Here is a 21,497-nt window from a genome sequence, read left to right as displayed (position 1 = left end):
GTAATCATAGGAATGGACATAAATAGAATTATTTTATGCATATAAGTTTCTTGGTGAGGGAAAATAAAATGTCGGGCATCCTAAGCAACCTTCCCCTTCTTCCCACCTGTCTAGCAACTGTGTTCTGTGTCATTCTTTGGATGTTTTCACGTTTTGTCTTTCACAACTGTCTTTGCGTGTCAAGAATGCACTAAGACCTAAGTTTTTCAAGACCTTTTAGAGCATAAACAGTGGAGCCAAAGCATTTACATTCATGTTCCTGTCCTGTCCATGTATGACCTTGGGGAAGTAATTCCATCTCTCTGTACCTCAGTTTCCACATCTACAAAATGATGCCTGCCTCATAGGATTTTTGGGAACATTACAGAATATGTGCCAACAATCAGACAGTGTCTGGCCACAGTAAGTTCAGTATACACGTTAATCATTAATTTTAGTTGTTTTCTGTCATGTGGAGACAGGACAGAATTCACAAATCCAAATAGAAGGGGTATCTATGGGAGCCTAATGTGATGGGGAAAGTGAGAGTGACAGAGAAGTGATGAGTAGCAGGACTTTTGTTCCATGAATTGAAAACAATTGAGTTTATTCAGTTTACATTTAGATATTTGTAATACACACACATATAAAGGAAATCTGAAAGATTAGAGTTCCTCCTTGATTTTGTGTTGAATGTTATAAATTTTATTTTAAAATAGTTTAACAGAACTCATCTTGCATTTTATTATTTTAAAATAAAATCCATTATATCAAAGTCTCAAGCATGTAAAAAACTGTAAAGGCCATGATTGAAGTCAACAATTGTGTGTTTTGAGATTTGGTGGGTGAACATAATTTCATTTGTCTATGAAGAATTTACTCTGTTCCCTTCTTGCTTTTTCAAGGCTTTCAAAAGTGATCATTCCTTTTGGCAGCTGCAGCTTACTCTTTTCTGTTTCCAGTATGTTCTCGGCTTCACCTTAAATAAAGTAGAGAAATGTGCAAGGTGACAAAGGGGCCGTCGTCGGCATTGTGAGAAGGCCTACTTGTTGTGTTCCAGGGACACGCTGTAACAGTGTGTGGAGGCATGCCCCCAGATCTCACAGTTAAATAGTTCACCCATTGTCCCCAGAAGGCACTTCCCAAAGGAAACGCAATCATGAATTCTGAAATTTCCTAGAGAGAGAAATCAGATGCCAGAGACTTTATTTAACAGAAGACAGCATTCTAAAATGTAGGAGTGAAAAAATACCAAGTAAAGAATTAGTTGTCTTAGGAGGGGTTTAGGGTGGCGAAATCACATATAATTCTTCGTCTTGCCTCTTAATATAAGTGACATGAGAGAAAATAAAGTTTACTAAAAAGTCTAATTTTTCAGAAAAGCTAATCTTTGACTCAAAACCATTTGTAAATACCCAAACTAATATTAAATATGCTTTAGTCTGTCTCCACATACATAGACACACACATACATATACCCATTTTTATAAACATGTCCTCTTTCAAATAAGAGCTAGTAATTTCTTGGGCCCGGTGATATTTGCCAGCTTTTATTGTGGACGACAAATGAGCAAGATTTTGAAAAACTGTAATATATGTTGTCGCCATTCCATAAACTCTCCTTGGGGTTGAAGGCAATTGTTTTATTTAAGCCCTCCTCTTTTAGCACACAATTTAATTTATATTCCAGACCCAACAGGAGAGACTATAATTGGCAAGTTATGACAGCATTACAACCATCTGCAAACAGCTTTTCTTCCCGTCAGTCTTAAATAGTAATTAAAAGTCACTATAAAATTATATGTAATTAGGCAGGCTATTAATGACAGACTAGATGTTTCCATGTCAGTGTGACTACCATACGACAGATTCTTAGTATGTATTTTCAGAATGGCTGATAATAAATTCAGTCACATAGGAAGTGTGTATCTCAGAGTCATCACTAGTTAAGAGGGCTAAATATTATAGCCTGAAGTTTTTAGTATGATAAGTTTCCTGGTGGATTCTAAAGTTGTTTTTTTAAACAGGAAGTTCTCACAACATGCCTTGGAAGTGTAAAATTTTATATTCAGTAGACTCTGATGGACCTTTAATGAAATTACCTTGCAAATATACAATCACAATGTTCTTATAAAACACACTTGTTCTCCATTAGTAATATGGTCAAGTGAGTGCTGTGTAATAGAGTTGAAATTTCTTAAAGCTACATATTAATTTTTATGAGGCACTGAGAATTCTAATGTCCTTATAAACAGTGAGACATAGTTGATCTCAGATTAATGAATTCTTAAGCAGATGAGTAAGATGAAACTGAGCAGGTTATTGAAATGAGCTTTAACAGTAGTAAATCAGTTATGTACAGTTAGTGTCCCACTTAAAATGAGATTGTACTCCAAAAGTTAATTTATAGATCCATGTTTTAGAACTCAGAATATGTTTTCCCGTAGTAATAATGCTATAAATCAACTTCCAGACCATCAACAAAAAACTGTTTAGCCCATATTATAGCTGAACCAATGGTTTACCAATATGGCACTCAAAGGACATTGTAATATAGTTTCTATGTGGAAAATGTCCTTCCATTTTCAAGTGAGAATTTTTAAGAACATATAAACCCTGTATCTCCCTAGACCTGGGAATGAGACGTTCTGCTCCCTACTCCCAGTACCTGCAGAGGAGTCTGCACCTTCTCCTTTTGCATTCCAAACCCCACAGGTCCCCACAGGGCCTCAGGGATAGTGATGGGCTTGTAGCCCAGGAGAGTACAGGATGGTAGAAACGAAGGCTTGGGAAAGTACTGTTTCCACTATGCTCTGGGTTGAAGGCTGGAGGAGTAGGGAAATAGGGATCCTCATGAGAGGTGTAGTGTGGTGGGAATTTGGAAGACATGAATATCCTAGACTAATGGGAAACTGTATCTTCCTGATACAGGAATGGCTTCTGTAGCTGCAGGGGTATTTTCTAGAGCTATAAGATCCAGAGTTCTGTGAGAACAGCACAGTATTGATGAATACTTACCAACCAGCTTTTCAGAAGAATGAAAATGTATGTAAGTTTATTATGAATTTTATTTATATGAAATATATGTAGCATACAATTTATGAATAATAAAATGTAGAATGTAATTTATCATTAATTCCATCTAGCAAATTGATTCTAGAATGTTTTTATTGATTGTTGTTGAACTCTTGTATCCATAGCTAACGTATAGATGCAGTTGATAAGAATGTATAATTTTAACATGAGTGATGGTTGGTGTTTTCATTTATGTTAATGAGTAGGATAAAAGTGAAATAATGACATAAGTTGGAGCTTTACTTGTTTGAAAATGATATGAACTTTGCTACGTCAGATAACAGTTTTTAAATGTTAGGACAGTAATGTACCATAATAGCATAATTTCTATGCTATTCACAATGTAATGGCTATGGACATGACACACTTTAAAGTATAATCAGCATTGTTAACATTTTCTTCATCACTTTCTTAAGTTAGACCATCAGTTGGTAATGTTCCTTAAAGGGCCAGACAGCAAATATTTTATTCTTGTAGGATCTTACATTTCTGTTGCAATGATTTGGCTCAGCCATGGATATGGGAAAGCAGCCACAGACATTTCCATTCAGAAATGAATGGACAAGTTTGTGTTCCAATAAAACTTTATTTTCAAAGCAAGTGGCCAGCCTCCAGCCCATAGTTTTGAACTCCTAGTCTAGACAGTCAACAAAATAATAAATCAAGCTTTGATTTGGCATTTGCAGATTCCCATGGTGTAAATACTCTCACCATGACCAACTTCAAGGTGATATTTTAATGGGATGTCACTGAATTCAGAGTTGTATCTGTATTTTATTGTGTCTGTATATTGTATCTGTATTTTTACCATATAGATACAGTAGATATACATAACTTAAGAAAACAGATATATATAACTTAAGAGGATAGATAATAGTAAAATAATTAGAAACTGAAATTCAGAGTATTTATCATTTTTAATATAATTTAATATTATTTTAAAATTTTATTTAATTTTAATTTTATATAATGTAATTTTTGATAATGACTATATTTAACAATATGCTTACAAAATTCCTGAAAATTTGACAGTTGGTTCTTGTGAGCTGGTATGAGCTGCCTCCAGCACACCACTGTGTGAGAGGAAGTAGACATATTGGTCATTGGAAGCTCAGGGAGAGTCTTGTCAGAATCTTCATAAGTCAAGGGGTCATAAGGAGTGGATCCTTGAATCAGAAAATGAATCAGAAATAGAGACTCTGGTTTACCAAAGACTTACCTTTCATTCTTTGTAGAAGGGTTCCATAGCCCAAGTCAAACTGGTAGGTAAGGACAAAGCCTAATGGAACAATAGGGAAGATGAAGGCTGGCTTCTTCCTTTTTATTGCTCTGATTCAAGAACAAAAAGAATGAATATCAAGGAATTCCTTGTAAATACATACCTCTACACTTGATGAAAAAAAAAGTTTACCTGCCTTTTGGAAGAATATCCTCCATTTCAGAAGCTACTTAATTCATTTACGTCTTGTATGGAAATAGGATTTCCTAACCATTAACCCCTCAGCAGATTGTGCATTTCTTAGGTAGGGTCTATGCTTTGTTTTTTGTTTTCTTTTGTTTCTTTTTTTTTTGTTGTTAGGAAAAAAATTATTTATTATTTTTTTTTATTTTTGAGTAAAGGTAGATTTATTTACAGAGACAGGTATTGCATAGAGTGTAGGCTGTTTGAGAATGCAAGAGAAAGGCCATGAGATGTGGGTGTTTGCTGCTCAGGATAAAGTAGATACACATTCCATAGACAGAGTGCTGGATGTCTCTGAAGATGAGGGAGTGAGAGAGGTGGCCAGGAGTCATGGTGTTGCTAGTTTATATAAGCTTGGTAGCTTCATATGCTAACATGTCAGGGGTACTATTTCCAACTACCCTGGAGAAGGAGTTGGGATTCCCAGGGACTGGGCCACTGCCTAGCCTTTGACCTTTTATGGTCAGCCTATGGGAGTGCCATTTACCATGCTAATGTATTACAGCGAGCATATAATGGAGCTCAAGGTCTCCCACCATTTTAGTCAAATCTCCCACCTTCTTGCTGGGAGTTGAACCTTCCACCATTTTGGTGTTAATTGCTGTCATTCCTTAAAAGGCTGTGCCCTGCCCCCTTCCTTCCTGTCCCATTTCCCCCTCAAAGATTTTACTCCCATAATCTTATGGGGTTGCAGAGAAATGATAGTGCATCTTCTGAAACTACTTCCAGGCTTTGAAGGGGTGTTGATCCTGCCTATCAGGGAGTAAAAATCTCTGAATGCCTAATCTAGGTGCCCCAGGGGCAGGGCAGCCTTCTGTTTTTGCGTCAAAGGGCGGTATGGGCTGGAATCCTTGCATAGCCATCATCTGATGTGGGACTGTTGTAACCCACCGTTTGCACAGACTTCTGATGAATCTTCTTAAAGATGACGCACCTTTGTAACAGCAGTTTAACTGTGTGTAACGACAAAAGACTTAAAAGGCATGGTTAAACACCTGTAATTGATAGAGACTTATTTACAATTACGAGAAGTATGACTGATTATATTTAACTTAACGTACCAAATAATCCTAGTTAATTTAATATGTAAGATGCCTCAGTGTTTCTTTAAAGCATCTCAAGGTTAGCTGGACCTACAAAGAACTTTCAGAATTTGTTAAAATATTTAAAATCCCAATTATGCATGAAACTTTTTTTAGTGTTTCTTTTTTGCAAACCTTTTACTGAAAACACACATCTTACTTTTTTTAGCATACTGAAATTTTTTTTTATTATTTTAGTAGCTTTGATTACATATATTATAATTTTAACTCTTAAAAACCTTAAATCTCTGGAAAAAAACAAGAAGCAAGCAATTGTGAATTGGTTGTCATACCAGCATTTTTGATTGGAAAACTTATGCTTTAGTTTTTTCTCCTAAGAAGGCAAAGTTAGGTAAACTTAGACCTTCCCAGCAAATAATGTTTGAATATTTTATAAATGACACAGATAGTAAGTTTTTAAAATTTAACTTAGTTTTAAGTTTCAGTTACCAAAATCTGAACAGACAATTTTAGATAGGCATTTCCAAAACAAAACTCCTATAGAGTTTACCCAAAAGCTCTTATTTTGTTTACTTTTCTTTCTTGAAAAATTTTTTTTCTAACATGAGTTACTTTCCTTGTTGACAAATTTGTAACTGGTATAATAAATTCTTATTTGACCTCAGTAAGCCTAGGTGCAACTTAAGTATTATACTTAACATTGATGACTCTAAAGACATGTTTATATTAATTAGACCAACAGCTTAAGCTAGCTTTCAATACCAGTACTAGTACTCAATACTTTTTTGATAACATGAACCTGAAATTCATTTTGGCTAATTTCCTTTATATCTTTGAGTATTTATATAAGCACTTGATTTTTTTTTAAAGCCAATGAAATAGAGCTCTTTCACAATTTAATTTTGCCAATACCATACATCTATGACATACATATAATACATAGAGACCTTATAGTTTCCATTTAAAAATTTTAGCCATGAACCAGATATAACAATGTAAAACCCATCAGTTACTAAAGAGGTTGGATTTAAATTGGGTTTCTGGAAGATAGAACAAATTAAAGTAGCTTATCTAGATGGCTAAACCTGTTTACTAATATCTATAAAAAGAGACAACATTTCTATTTGTCCTTAACAAGTTAAGTTTCAAATTATTTATTCCCCCTTTTTGGAAATTTGTATTGTAAAAAGATGGTGAGATAGGGGTTACTGGAGAAGACCAGGTAAAACATTTATATCTCAAAGGCTTGAGGAGAAAAGCAAGTTGCTTTGTTCCTTTAAAGCCAAAAAAGGTTCTTTGATACTTACAATTTCTTAACATAAGTAGGGGAAGTTTTGGGTGTGGTAGAAGGATTGGTGGGTTTTGTATTATTTCTGGAGCCACACCTCTTATCCTGTAAAGACTAGATTTGTAAAACAGACAGTTTTGTGTTTCCTCATTTAGCTTAGGGGAGAAGGCTTCCCTAAAAATTTTCATCTGGCTCCGAATATCAGCTATGGTCAGTTTAGTCCAATGGCCTCCCATTTGGCACTGTATTTACAAACATTTTTGAGAATCCTTTTTGGGTTTGAGAAGTTTTTTTACATTATGGCTCCTTGGTTTGGCCTTTGATCTGAAGAGGCTTGCCTATAGCCTCACACGTTCCCATTTCTAATGATAGCCTGACATTAGTAGCTCTGTCAGGGACCTTAGTTTATCAGACAGCAGGGTTCACTTGAGAAACAATATGGGGTAGGAGACTGGCTCGGGACTGAGGCAGGCTCCTAAAGCCAAGAATAGTCATTTTTCTTGGTGGATATCTTTCACGTAAAGGTTTCTGAATTGAATGATTGCCTGGAATTTAGTGAACAAGTCCACTCCCAAGGAGGGGATGGGGCACTCAGGCACCAGCAGAAACTGGTGTGCAAAAGTAAATTTCCTAGCAAGTGCTTGTCTTGGGGCCTTCTATTGATCCCCATTGTTACACAGGATTAGGAGGACAAGGGTCCAGGGAAATTAGTTAGCAGTGTAGGCGGCCCCTGTATTTAACAAGAAAATAACTTCCCTGCCTGCCAAGTCAAGGATTACCTGAGATTTCTTCGAAGAAATGACCGGATGTCCTGTGGGAGCCAGGGAGGGTCTTAGGCCCTGTCAGTCTTTTGTCCTCTTGGTCATGATTGGTTTGGGAGCCTCAAGCCTCCTTCATGACTAGGGGCAGTCCTGTTTCCAGTTGACCTTTTTGTTTGTATATTGAGCAGGGTCCTGGTGGACTTTTCCCATACATGGGACACTCATGCTTCCAGTGGCTCCCCTGGCTGCAGTTAAAGCAGGTCCCTTGTCAGCAAGACAGTAGCTCTGATCCAGATGTCCTGGGTCCTGACCTTGCCATGGGTCTTTGCAAGTGAGAGTAACCCTGAGATGGTGCAGGGGTTAGGGCTGCCGCTAAGAATTGTGCTTTTCACTGTTGTCCCTGAATCTTTCTTGCCTCTTCAACCCTGTCTCTATTGTTAAATACTCCAAATGCCAGATCCATGAGCATATTCATGAGAGTCTGGGGTCCCATAGCTGTCTTTTATAATTTTTTCCTAACTTCTGGGACTGACTGAGTGGTAAAATGGATATTTACCAGGACTTCCTTCTCAGGGGTCTTGGGATTAATATTAATATACTTTTTAAACACCTCCACTAAGTGGCCCTGGAAGCTGGCAGGATTCTTGTCTTTTCCCTGTGTTACTTCTCTGACTTTTTCATAGTTGAATGGCTTAACAACATACATTGTAATCCCCTCTATGAGGCAAGTTACCATATAGTTTCTGTGTTCAAGCCCTCTACCTCCCTGTTGGTAGTTCCAGAGGGGATCTTGGTCAGAAATTGCATTCCCCCTGGTAGGGTAGATTATATGTCCCTGATTGTGGGCAGCCAATTCGTCAGCATATGCCTGGGGTGCACTGAGGATCTGGCTTTTTTACTCGAAAGTGCAACAGGTTGAGAGGAGGACTTGTAGGTCCCCTCAGGTAAGCTCATAGGCCATTGTCAGCCTGGCAGATTCCTCCGTGAAACCTACTGGAGTCTTCAGAGAAATGTCCAAATTTCTCCTTGCAAGTAGCCAAATCAGCCATAGAAAAGGGGATGTGAACCCTGATTGTTCCTCTAACATCTGCTGGCACTTCCCTTAAGGGGCAGAGTTTGGTAGTAGGAGGTTGGTAGGTAGCCCCACTTTGAGTAATACTAGAAGGACTTTCCTCTGGTGAGGAAGATGGTGGGGAAGACTGTTCCCCCTCAGAGCTGGGGGAAGTAGGAGTTCCTGGCTGTGGACCATGGGGAGCTGGACCCATAAGGGGGATCATCTAAAACATCAAGCTTCTGTGGGAGGAGGCGCTTTGAGGGGACACGAGCCAGGCATACCTGGTAGTAGCTTCTTAGACCTGGGTCTTGGTATAGGATCAAGAATGTTTGGACTTATTGGATTTCCCTGCATTTACCTCCTCTTTTACAAAATAGGTCTAACTATAGGATGGTATTGTAATTTAATGATCCTTTTTTTTTTGCCAGACCTCTTGGTCTCCTAGTTTGTGTAGTATTATAAAGGAAAATTAATTCCTTTTTTCTCAAACTATCTTGTTTAAACTATTCCCAATTAATTAATATGCATCCTAATGGGGAGTCCTTTGGAATACTTGTAGTTGTCCACATTTTGCTTAGGAAGTCCTGTCCATGAGCCTGAGGTGACTCCTTTGGACTAGTCAAGGAAAGGAGCAAGGGCCAGCAGGAGAAAAGGTGACTAGAGTCTAAATCCTTTAGAGGGAAGGAGGAGACCTAGGTCCTGAGTCAAATAACAGATCACCTTCTGCGAAAGAAAGGAAATAGATAGCATTGAAAGGTAGAAATCCAGGACAAAAAGGGAATGCTATAGCCACAATGCTTCCTATACCAGAGATTTGTAGGCCCACTGAGGGAGTGCGCTCCCGCAACTCCCGCCTATGGAATGCAATGAGGCCATACATCCTGAGGGCACTTGGGGAGCGCTGGGGCCACAGATTTTTAAAAGGGAAATTCCCAGAGTCCCATAATTTGGGGCCACTTTCACAGTTCCGGTGTCTTGGAATCGGACTGAGACTAAGACCTTGTAGAGAAGTGGAACTGGGCTTGAGGAGCCACAGAGGGGAGGCTCACCCAATCAGTTTGCCAGTTACTTGCCATGTGGTCTTAATTTGGATGTCTGAGTGGTCCTGTTGGTAGATCTTCTCCAGTCCGAAGACAAAGAGCGTTAGAGGAGAATGAGAAAATATTGAGGAGAGAAAAGCCTTGGGTGTGGTGAACTCCGTGGCTAGAGAGCTGGTCTCTGCCAGATCTTGCAGGGAGCATCAGCTGCCACCTAAGGGCTGCTTCAATCTGCATGGCATGGGAGAAACCCCCTGCCACCCTCCGAAGGGAGGGGAGCCATAGCCCAATAGGCAGATCGAGATTATGCCCTTTAAGCCCTGTTTCTTTAATTAAATGCCCCACGTTTGGCGCCAGGGAGATAATACAGGAAAAACGAATGTGGGACATGAGGAGTGCTGTGTTCCAGGTCTCGGCTGAGTCCCTGGGATGTGCCCCGCCAAGTGGGGGTCCTTGGTTTCACGCAGGAGAGAATTCAAGAGTGAGTCACAGTTGAGTAAAGGTAGATTTATTTAGAGAGATACATACTGCATAGAGTGTAGGTTATTTCACCAGTCAAAAGACATGCCATGAGGTGTTGGGGATGGGTGCTCAGATTAAAGTAGACAGAGTGCTGGCTGTCTCTGAAGAATGAGGGAGCACAAGAGAGGCAAAAGGAGAAAAAAAATTTTAATACTTAAAACCTAAAAATTCAAAAGAAGGTAAAACTAACCAACTAGAAATGAATCAAGTAGAATGAGAAATATGTTTTGTTTATCTTTCGTTGATGTTGAGTCTCAGATTACTCATTTTAAAAGTGGTTAAATATTGATATCTATCCCTTAGGGGCTGTGGAGGTAAATCTGTAGAGACCTCTTTCTATCGTGGTGTTAAATAAGTCCTCTCTCTAACTTATAGAATGGAGAAAAGGACAGAAGAAATCTAAGAAACTGAAGGCAGAATTAACTATTACTACCCTGGTTCTACAGAGTTACTGCCAAGGACTAAGCTTTAAGGGTTACTTTGTTTACATACATATGTTCTTTGGATCAAAGTCCTATCTTGGCCAACTTAATAATAAGATAATGGCAAAGACAAAAACAAGTAAATGATTTAAGAAAGTTTTAAAGTAAACAGCAAACATACCCAGCTGTTAAAGAGATTGCTGCAATGCCAAAAAATGTTCCAAAATATTTGAGGAATTCCCGTGACCAAGCAATCTGCATCGCCATCTGTCTTTCTCTCATTTCATTCTGCATCATTAGCTGCCTTTCCAGCTGAGAACAAAACAAAGGACAGTGTAATTACTCATCTTTTGAATCCCAGTACAGTTAGTAACCGTCTTTTCCAGTAGATTTTCATTCTTCAGTGGCTTTGAATCTTTTTTTTTCTTTTCACCCTCAAGGGACTCTTCACTGAAGTCCTTCTGGAATATATACAGAATAGATGTGATATTCTTCTTCTGCATCCTGAGGTCTTGAATGCATCTAGTCTGGAGCCTTTATTCAAGCCTAAAATATATGTTCAGCTTACCATATGACATGTGAGAAAAGATCTATGTGCCTTTAAATACAAATACATTTTATTAGCCTTCATTACCATTTGCATTAAAATTATTTTGCTTTCCAAATCCATCCAACTCCAAACTGAAGCTCATTTGAAATATCAGGTCCATATCACATTGTGCTATGATGGTATTTCGAGACATCAATAGACATTTTGCTTTGCCATATTTTTCTTGTTGCCTCAAGTCCTTCACCGGTTTAGTCACTGCCTTTCACTGCCTTAGAATAGAAAGCAAATACAGTCCAGATCATAGTGTAATCGGGAAGCAGGTTCTTGTCTCATCTCAGAAAGAATTCAGAAACAAGACCTGGAGGTCAAGAAAGCAAAGCAAGGATTTATTAAGTGATAGATGGTATGCTCTCAAGGGGAGAGCGGGAAAACCCAGGTGGATAGCTGCCCCGAATTTCTTTGGCAAGCTGGTTATGTGGGTGTAAAAATGAATGGGCAGAATATTCATTGGTGGGGAGGGTCTTGGGGTTGTCTTTCCTGATCTTCATCCCAGCTCCACCTTCCTGAGGGTAGGAAGGATTTTTTTTTTTTTAATGTCCTTATTTAGTCTTGATCAGGAAGTTGGATGAGGGCATAATGAGCAAAAGGTTACATTCAGATGAGGGTATGATGATGAAGGGTTACGTTCTGATGGTGGAGATTCCTGTCTTGTCCGGCTTTTCTTTGTCTCCAGGACACTTGTCAACCCAAAATGTATGGTTTCTTATCAATCGAGGGGTTGATCTGCCCAGAGACCTCATTGCTCACAAGATGTATGGTTTCCTGCCATTTGGCCTGTGTCCCCCTTTCTCTGCTCATATCTATCTACCTACCTGCTCTAATAATTCGAGAGTAAATTTCTGAATGGATTTTCAGAAAATGCGTAGGAGAAGCAACAGTCTCAAAGCCCACACTCACTATTTTGAAAGAGTTACATTCTTGAGAGAGAAAAGTTGTTTTCTTTTTAAATTCTCAAATCTGGGCACTGTGTATCATTAGCAAAACCTAGAAGGTAGCAAGCATATAAAGCACAGGTGGGGAGGGCTGACTAATAATGGAACTCAGTTTTGCCTGCCTGCCTTTTCTCTACTGTGGGAAGGGACTGGAAGAGGAGAAAGGTCTCTTGGCCCCTTGGAGGTTGAAGCTCCAGAGGATGTGATGGACTTTGAGTTTGAGAATCCCCAGACAGAGAGCACTTGCAGTCCTGCCTCCTGTCGAGAATTCTGGGAAGGGGCATCTAAAATAGAGAAGAAATGGCTGCAGGGCAGATCTAGGCCTATAGAAGGACTAAGAGAAGCCATCTCAGTACCCCTCAGCTGCTGAGGGGTGTGGAGGTAGTCTGCGAGGTTCTCGTGTCAACCTGGGGAGGGGCACAGAAAGTAGCTGATAATTGAAAGCAAGTGGCTTACTAGGGAGTCTCCAAAGCCTAGGACCCAGGGATGCCATAACAGACACTTGGGTAAAGACTATAAGCCAAGGCCTGGGCAGGAAATGTGGCTGGATCTCAAGGGAGCAGCAGCTCCCCTGAGTGCAAAGGTGATGACCTAGACGATGGTCAGATACCTGCAGAGCAAATCACCTGGCACAGCTCAGGGTGATAAAATAAACAACTGCAGAAAAGCCCCCTCCAATCAGATGTGGCTTCCCCAATGCCAGTGCCACCTGAAATCACCTGGACCCAAATCTGTATTGGTTCTAGGAAAAACTGGACAGAGAAGGGGACGGAACCAAGCTGAATTCAAGCCTTTATCTACTAAGAAATCAGCTTTAAACTAGAGGAAATTGAGTCACTTTGATTTGTCAAAATTAAATTTGCCCTCATCAATGGAAACTGAAGTTCATTTTGAGTTAGAGAGCAAAAAAAAAATAGTGTTTTTGCATACATGATTATTGAGCATGTGAAATTCTCCCTTACCACATAACTTATTCAGAATGTTTACATGATAGTTCATAATATCCCCCAAGTTAAATAGATGCAGCAATAAATCATTTATGTCATTATTAAAAGACAGCTAGATTGAATCAAGGCACATATGAGGCCAAGATTGAAACCTTGGCTGCATATTGTGAGCATCTAGGAGCTTTTCAAAGTCTCAATGCCCATGTCCACACCCCAGACCAATTAAACCAGGATCTGAAGGTAGGACCATCATCAGTACTTTTCCAAGTAATTACAATGTGCAGCCAGGATACAGAACATGTACCTGAGATGAAAGAACTCAGGAGCAATGGTTTTTGTCACCAAAGATCAAGCTGAAATATCAATCTGAAAACTGATCCTCTGGGAACTCTTAAAATATTGTGGACAGGGGTCTTTTTAAGAGTGGTGGAACTAATCTGGTGATGCTGTCATGGTGGTTACATGACACTCTGGATTTGTGAAAACCGATAAAACTGTATACCACAAAGAGTGAACCTTAGTGTATACAAACTTTACAAACCAGCCAGAAGGTCAGAGGATCCAGAGGATGGAATGTGGACTGTGATGACAGCCTAATTGTATTATAAATGTATGCTATAACATCACTAAAGTGGGTGAAAGATAAGGAATTGACCTAACTTTGAAAAATGGTGTTTTGACTGGAAATTGTGACGCTAAAGACAAAAGGAACTGTACATAAACACTATACTCTAGATGTTGAAGGTATTTCTCTCCGAATACAGGTTACAATTCTGAAATTGCTTTATATGGATACTGGAGATGAAGAAATTGAAGGCAGATGGGTGGGAGCAGGGTTTCTAACTATAATAGAGGAAAATTACACACATACACACACACACACACACACACACACACACACACACAACACAGGGAAAAGAGTAGAATGAACCATGTAGTATTGGGTTAGAGTTAGTGACATCAGTATGAATTCATGTATAGCTTAATGTAGATACAGATGAATAAAGTAAAAATTATAGGTATGCATGATACGTGGGTTAGTGTAAGTACACGTATTTCCTTGCTCTGTCCACTAGTGGACAGAGTGGCGACAACACCCTTGTAGCAATGAGCACACCCAGCATCCACAGTTTGGTTTCTAAGACTACTCTCCAATAAGAGGAAGCAGGGCTGCTTGGAGAAATGGCTGACCAAGACTGGGACAGAAAATACACAAAATGAGCCTAGAGCATCTTGTAGTGCTGGACAGCAAGGAAATGCTCAAAACTATATATATGGACTATGTCAACGAGACATAGGAGCCAACCTAAAGGAGTACCCAATGGACAAAGTTGGAACAATTTGAGTACAAAAACATATAACATAATATTGGATTACAGTGCAAAGTATAAAATGAATATCTATGAGTCCATACTATTATGAATGGAAGAGAAAAATATCCTGTACAGAAGAATTCCAAATCATCTCTATAAATATTTCCCAGCCTCACTTCGAGGAGATAGAGCTTAATTCCCACCCCTTTGATGGTGGGTTTCACTTAGTTAGTTGCTTCTAAGAAGGAGTACAGTATGAAAATGCAGGAGGAGGAAGGGGAAAGTAACTTTACAGTGGAGAAACCTGGCAAACACTGTCTAAGTGAGCAAGGTTAACATCATTGCTGATAAGACACGCTGATAGCATGTATCCTTGATGTAATTTGGTGAGAAGGGCACTTCATTTCTGTGGTCTTCCACTCCCAAACCCATAACCTCGATGTAACCACGAGACAGACTGAAACTGAGGGCTGTTTTACAAAATACCTGACCAGTACTCCTCAAAGCTGTCAAGGTCATCAAAAACAAGGAAAGCCTGAAAAACTGTCACAGGCCAGAGGAGGCTAATGAGACAAGAAGACTAAATGTCATGTGGCATCTGGATGGGATTCTTGGACAGAAAAAGGACATTAGAGGAAATCTAATGAAGTTTGGATGTACCAACGTTAGTTTCTTAGTTGTGACAAATGTACCATGGTAATGTAAGATGTTAATTGTAGAGTATACTAAGTTAGGTGCTTAGGAACTCTGTACTACTTTTCTCTAAATCTAAAACTTTAAAAAATTTGTTTAGTTTTAAAAATGGTTATGAAGAAATCTTATATTATAGGTCCCTACTGCCTACTGATAAGAATAGAGGCAGTCATCTCCATATATCACAGGTAAATTGTGAAAATCAAGATTGTGTATCTCCAAGAAACTCTAAGCCTAGAGTTTAAAAAACAAAATATACACAGACCCTCTCCATAAGCAAGAAATTTTGAGGAAAGACATCATTGAGCTGTATTAGTTAATTAAAAGTTTATTAATTAGCCCATGTTTTATAAAATTGTTTTTAAAAGTCTCAGGTCTGTGTATTAGTGTGCTGGCGCTGAAGGATGTCCTATCAGCCACAAGGAGGCAGTCAGGGGCTGTCTTAGGAGTAGTCAACTTCAGGATGGCAAAGCCTCAGAGAGGTGCCAACAGTTGTTAGTGATAGTCTCACTGCTTCCCTTTACAACGTTATTTTTTCTCCTCCCTTCTGCCTTCTGTCTCTATGTCTTTTTCTCTATTTTCTGTTTCTTCAGCTTTGCTCTGCTTCCCAGTATCATCCATACTTGCTGTTAAATTAACTGTCAGTCAGATTTTTAAAAAGACTGGCAGTTTGAATAGCACAATTTCATCAGCTTCCTTGAAAAAAGACTAATGTCCAAACTATAGTGGCCATGAGTGTTAGGCAGAACTTTATCTGGGAAACCGTATGAGAAAGGAAAATATTTGTTAAACTGAGAGGAAGATTTAAAAAAGAAAAGCAAAAAAATAACCTTTCAATCAAAATATGTCAAATGTCAGCAAATTTTTATTCCCTTTCTCTTTGTGCTCTCTGTACTGTTGCTCTGCTTTGTACTTCACCATACCATACATACAGACTGAAATACTATGTATTTTACTTCTCTATAGTTTTGTCTCCTCCTACCAGAATGTAAGCTCCATGCAGGCTGGGACTTTTGTTTATTTTGTTTACTTTGATATCATCTTTGCCTTGAATAGTGACTGGCACATACTAAGTTCTCAATAATAATTTAATGTAAATATAATCAGTAATAAAACAATCATATTTGGTGAATGAATGAATAAACTGAGAACTGACTGCGTGTTCCTTTATACTGTATTTCATACTTACATCATAATTATTCTTTATTTCACTATGGTGAATTTTAAAAAAATCATATGATGTTTTACTTAGTAGAGTATTTATCTACTAGTTGTACATTCACTGAGGATTAGAACTATTTTTGTTTTGTATTTATTATCCAGTGCCTAGGAGAGTACCTCCTAAACAGACCGTTTGTAAACATTTATTGAATTCATGAACATGTTCTTAACTACTAATAATACTTATTACTCTTATTATCAAGATTCAACAAATTTATTGAATTGAACAAGTTATTAGTGGAAATGACTTCTTTTGAATGGAATTAGTTGCTGTCATTATTGAATGAATTCCTGACTTATTAAATCGTATCATGTTCTAGCTACCTTATTACAAAACACTGTCTTAAAGCTGGAGCTACCCAATAAACCACTTTTGAGTATTTATAAATGGTAAGTTCATTTATGCAAGAAAAACAGGGGTATGTTAAGTACAGATGTGGGGTAGAAGAACTGAAAGTGGAGAAACCAAATAGAATTCCACATTTTTGATCCATGAATTGTAAAGAGCCAGCAGTAGGATGGAAGGACTGGGAATAAACAAAAAGGACCTATAAAAGTAATTTTTAAATGAAGCATCATAGGATTTGGTGACTTGTTGCATGTAAGGAAGAGGTGGGAGAGAAAGAGAAGAATTTAAGAAGACCAGGGCTTTGAGTTGTAGAGAATGAAATGCTGATGACATCAAGGAAAATTATGACAGGAATTTAATCCTACAGTAAATCTTTAGATATGATGGGTTTCAGATAACTGTGAAAGATTCAAGAGGAATTGCCATAGTACAACAAATGGAAATATGGGGCTGGAAGTATGCAAAGATATCTGGACTGGAAATCCAGATTTTGAAGTCAAAAGGAAAGAGTTGTGAGTTAAAGAAATAAAATTTAATCAACTCTCTGACTGATGGACAGGATATAGAGTTTGAAGGCAGGAAAGAAGAGGAAATTTCATGGGGCAAGGATCAAGAAAAGAGTTGAAGAAGGAGAAAAGAAGATAAGAATTAGAGAGGATGCAATAAGAATGATGTCATTTCAGAAAAGCAAAAAGGGAAGAGAGTTTTAACAGGAGGATCATCAGTGGAGTCAAATATCAAACAGAAGTAAAAGAGAAGATAATTAAGATTGAATTTTGAGATTAGGGGCCAGTGTGAAATTTACCAGGTTAAGAGGCAGATAGGGAACAGTTCATAGTGGGTCCCAGGGGGAATGAGAAGTGAAGAAGTAGAAGTCGTTCTATAGGAAGGGCTGATACAAAGACAGTTTTATTTGTTTATTTAAAAACATTAGAAACAGAGGAAGATTTCTCTGCAGAATGAAAGGTTGGTAATGTACAAGGTCAAAGTGTGTGGCAAGATAGTTAATTGAGACACTGTATTTGCTCCCTTTATTTTTCCATCTGGCATCCCCAGAAATTTAAACCAGGTATCCAGAGCCTAAGTGTTTCAATACCTAATGGACTCTTGCAAGGCAGAAAACAGAAGCTGCTTAAAGTTGCTCCTCCCATGACCCCTAAATACCTGAGTCAGCCCCAAATTATGCAGGTGTCCCCAATGGGCAAGTAAGAGAGAGACAGAGATGGAGTGGGGAGAGAGAGGGAGAAAGAGGAGGAGGGAGGGAGGCTGGGAGAGGGAAGCGGGGGGGAAGTTGATTGATTTCCTATACTGAAAAGAGGTTGAAGGCCTGGCGTCCTGAAATAACAGATTATTGTTGTGCAATGCTCAGTGGCAATGACCTGGAGAAGGGAAGACCTCGGAAGGGATGTCTGTATGGTATACCTGGAGAAAAAGGACCCTGAGCAGAGAAACAAGTTTGCTTGTCAAAGTTCTGCTGACCCCAAGCAAGGGCAAGCACTGTGTAGATCACATAGGCCAGGATACTGGATGTTGTGGTGGGAGCCACTGAAAACTATGAGTCCTGGGGACTTAATGCTGTGGTGCTAAGACCCTGGGTTTCCAGCACAGCTTAATGGGGCAGTTCCATTAGAATACTGGTTGATGATAAAGTCCCCACTCAGTGACAGAATTTAGACGGAAGAAAGGCATTGGTCATAACTTACATAGGCATATACAGAGGTTACATTTTGGGGGTACTTTTCCATCTAAAGAGGAGAAGATAGGCTAGGGAGTAGTGGTATGTACAGGAAGATGAAAGAAACTGAGTCACTGGATGGTGGTGAAAGACTTCAATGTTATCAGTTAAGTATGACCTGAGAACTAATGGGGTGTGGAGGGGACCCCATAGCAAATGGAGTTGTGGAATTGACAGCAATGAATAAGGTATGAATGAAGTTTTAATATCAACAACAAAGATTTCATAATGAAAGTGTAACTCTTGAAAAATATTGACTTTCTCCCTGAAGGGTTGCATTGTGTTGGTCTCTGCTTCCTCAAAAAGAGTAAACCCTTTAGGAAATGGCCTTGGGGAGGATATAATGAACCTCAGAGGTATGGTTATGATTAGCCATGTCTAAGGATTTGCAGTATAAGAATTGCTGTCTTCATCTCCTGTATTTCTTCATCTTCAAGCATTTGATGGAGGAGATTAGCTTGTTATAAGTACATCTTCTAAAAATGTTTAGACATATAGGTTGAAGAAACTGACTAAATGCTCAGATGATACCATGCTGGTTTACCATTCTAACAAGTGTTCATATCATATCACAGGTTATTTTGCTTACATAAATGTTCTGTAAATTCTAAAGTGGTGAACCTGAATATGTTCCTTTACCAGTCTAGCTGGTTTTTAAGAAAAAACATTGACTTATTTATTCCTATATGACTTCATTTATGCCACTTAAAAATATTTACTTGAATCTCTTAGAAGCATGAAAGCACTCTGACTTGAAAAACAACTGAATTTGTGTGGGCACAAAAATCCAAATGTATTTGGTGTTGAGTGTGGCTGTATTCAAATATTATTTAAGCAACAACAAAAAACTGCTATGGCTCAAGTAGAAAACTGCAAGTTTTGTGGTTTAATGTTCATATGGCCTGTATTGACAAGGTTGATTAAATTTTTTGTTACTTTTGTATGCGCCTGGTATTAGGTGTGTATAAAATGAGTTATTATGTCAGTTAAAAATAATAAAGCTTTTAAAATCATTATAAAGTTAATGAGATTCAAAAGCAAGTAATGTGATGCAATGATACCAATAAGAAAAAAGACAAAGACTTTTTTTTTCAGCAGAAACAGGATTACTTTTTGAGAGAAAGCATGATGTGGAAAGACAGTATCGTTATAGAACACTTGAAAAATGTAAACACTAATAATTTCTCATATTCTAATATTCACTGGTGACTGATTTGGACACTGGTAAATGCATCATTGAGAATATACATGAAGATAGGTGGGAAATCAACAAGTACTCTATATTGTGCATATTTTAAGAAAATATTTTGTACAACCTTTTCCAACAACATAAGGTTATTATATTGATAGCTTCGTTTTACTTTTGGAAAAGGAAAGTAGTACCTCCCTCAAAGAGGAGTGCCTTTCAGACAATGTTGTCTTCAGCTCCTGTGGCAAATGAGGAATGTTTTCTGACATTACATTTAAGGTCCCTGAATGTTTCTGCATGTTTCATGGAGGATGAAGAGATTTCTGTTAAATTAAAAAAAAAGGGGTGGGGAACATGGGAGGTGTAGAGAAATATTCATGTCAAGCAGAATCAGGAAAATTATAGCATTTTACATAGACCAAAGGTAACCACTGCCTTAGTGTAATTAAAGATGAAGCAGAATCAGTAAGTGTCCTCATGTCCAAACTTTGCTTACATAGAGTTGGGCAATTTGAAGTACTGCATTACCAACTTCTGCTTCCCCCACCAAGTCCCCCTCTGGACTCATCCCACGATTGTCTTAGTGCTTGCCTGGTGGTACTTTTGACTCTCAGGTCAATTGATAGATTACTTCCATCTGTATCAGCAGGGTGGGGCTGAGCGCAGGCTCTTGAGGTCTTGAGCTGGGCTGTGCAGGTTGCCATTCCAGTTGGTCGGCTGCCAGACAGCAACCAGTGGGAGGTGTGGACCAGCAAGGGCAACAGTTCTCACCTGCAGGGGCTTCAGTCAGATCCTAGTAGCAGCTTTTCCTGGATGTTGGAGATTCTCTTCTGGCGTTTCTCACACATAATCATTCCAGTTTCTAGGAATTTGACGTCACATAACTTTCCCTTTTCATCGTTTATCCCCTGGGCAGGGCTTTGGCTAGAGAGCTAACTCAGCAGCAGCCAGCTCCTAGCAGGTGAAATGAAAACAGGCTTGGCAACCTGAACCTGGTTTCTCCTGCTCTAAAGTTGCAGCCTTTTTCTAGTGACTGCAGCTGCCACTTCAGAATAGTCTCCCTCCCTGGCTCCAGGCAGCTTTCCAAATTTCCAATTTCCAAAATATCACTTTAGGTTTGTACAATAATGTTTAAAGTTTACACGATTTTCTTCATTATTGTAGAGGACTGGACTCTTAAGGTCGGAGGGAACATCTGCTCTCTAGAGATCCTGACAAGGATTAAGAAAACACATGGACCTCCAGGGTTGCCTTTTAAGTCTTAGGAGAGCACTGGATTGGAAGGTCTTCTTACAGTGGTAGGTAATCAGACCCTATCATTTTCTATCAATTTCTTGTTTTGCCTTGACTTCCCTAGGCGATTGGTAAACTGTTACCTGCTATCTGAATATTTTAATTAGAAATTGTACTTAGTATCTCTAGAGATGGCAGAACACACACACACACACACACACACACACACACACACACACACAACTAAAAGACAGGGAAAACCACTAGAATTTCACAACCTCAGGAAAAATGGATAGGTTACACATGTTTGTATGCAAACATTTGTATCTTTATGATGGACTTATGGTATTCTGTGTTTTGTTGTATTTTGTGATCCAAAGTTTGTAACACCTAAAAAAATTTTAAACAGGTTAGCACAATGTGGAGGGCAATGAGCTCATCAGATGATGCTCAAAGTATAGTTAAACTTTTAAATTCAAATAGCACCACATGTTTATAAAGCTGAGTTGTTTGTGTTCAAAATCTAGTCAGTATCTACGCAGGTAAGAATTCTTTGCCAATTTGCATGCTTTTTTTCTTTCTCTTATCTAATTTCTCTGGCTATTACATTGAATTGAGGGAGTGAAAGTGGC

The 21,497-nt window shown here is 38.7% G+C and overlaps 1 protein-coding gene across 1 annotated transcript; it reads right to left on the bottom strand.

The window, feature by feature from the left end:
- Positions 1-555: 555 nt before the first annotated feature.
- Positions 556-11,705, bottom strand: LOC116663124 (plasminogen receptor (KT)-like). The gene is made up of 3 exons (XM_032477736.1): positions 10,825-11,705; positions 4,274-4,383; positions 556-958 (listed from the first exon to the last, which is right to left on the bottom strand). The coding sequence occupies exons 1-3, from the start codon at positions 10,938-10,940 to the stop codon at positions 837-839; spliced, it is 348 nt and encodes a 115-aa protein (XP_032333627.1). The 5' UTR covers positions 10,941-11,705; the 3' UTR covers positions 556-836.
- Between the last annotated feature and the right edge of the window lie 9,792 nt (positions 11,706-21,497).

The sequence above is a fragment of the Camelus ferus genome, chromosome 4 (genome assembly GCF_009834535.1).
Source record: "Camelus ferus isolate YT-003-E chromosome 4, BCGSAC_Cfer_1.0, whole genome shotgun sequence".
Lineage (NCBI taxonomy): Eukaryota > Metazoa > Chordata > Mammalia > Artiodactyla > Camelidae > Camelus > Camelus ferus.
The sequence above is the reverse complement of the archived record's forward strand: the minus strand, read 5'-3'. Positions and strand labels throughout refer to the sequence as shown.

What these genes read in the sequence shown, in the direction of transcription:
- LOC116663124 (XM_032477736.1), bottom strand. Translation starts at nt 10,940, where the DNA reads ATGATGCAGAATGAAATGAGAGAAAGACAGATGGCGATGCAGATTGCT. An exon ending in GCAATCTCTTTAACAGCTGG is followed by an intron (nt 4,384 to 10,824) that starts GTATGTTTGCTG and finishes TTCTTGAATCAG; the next exon opens with AGCAATAAAAAGGAAGAAGC. An exon ending in CCTTCTACAAAGAATGAAAG is followed by an intron (nt 959 to 4,273) that starts GTAAGTCTTTGG and finishes ACTTTATTTAAG; the next exon opens with GTGAAGCCGAGAACATACTG.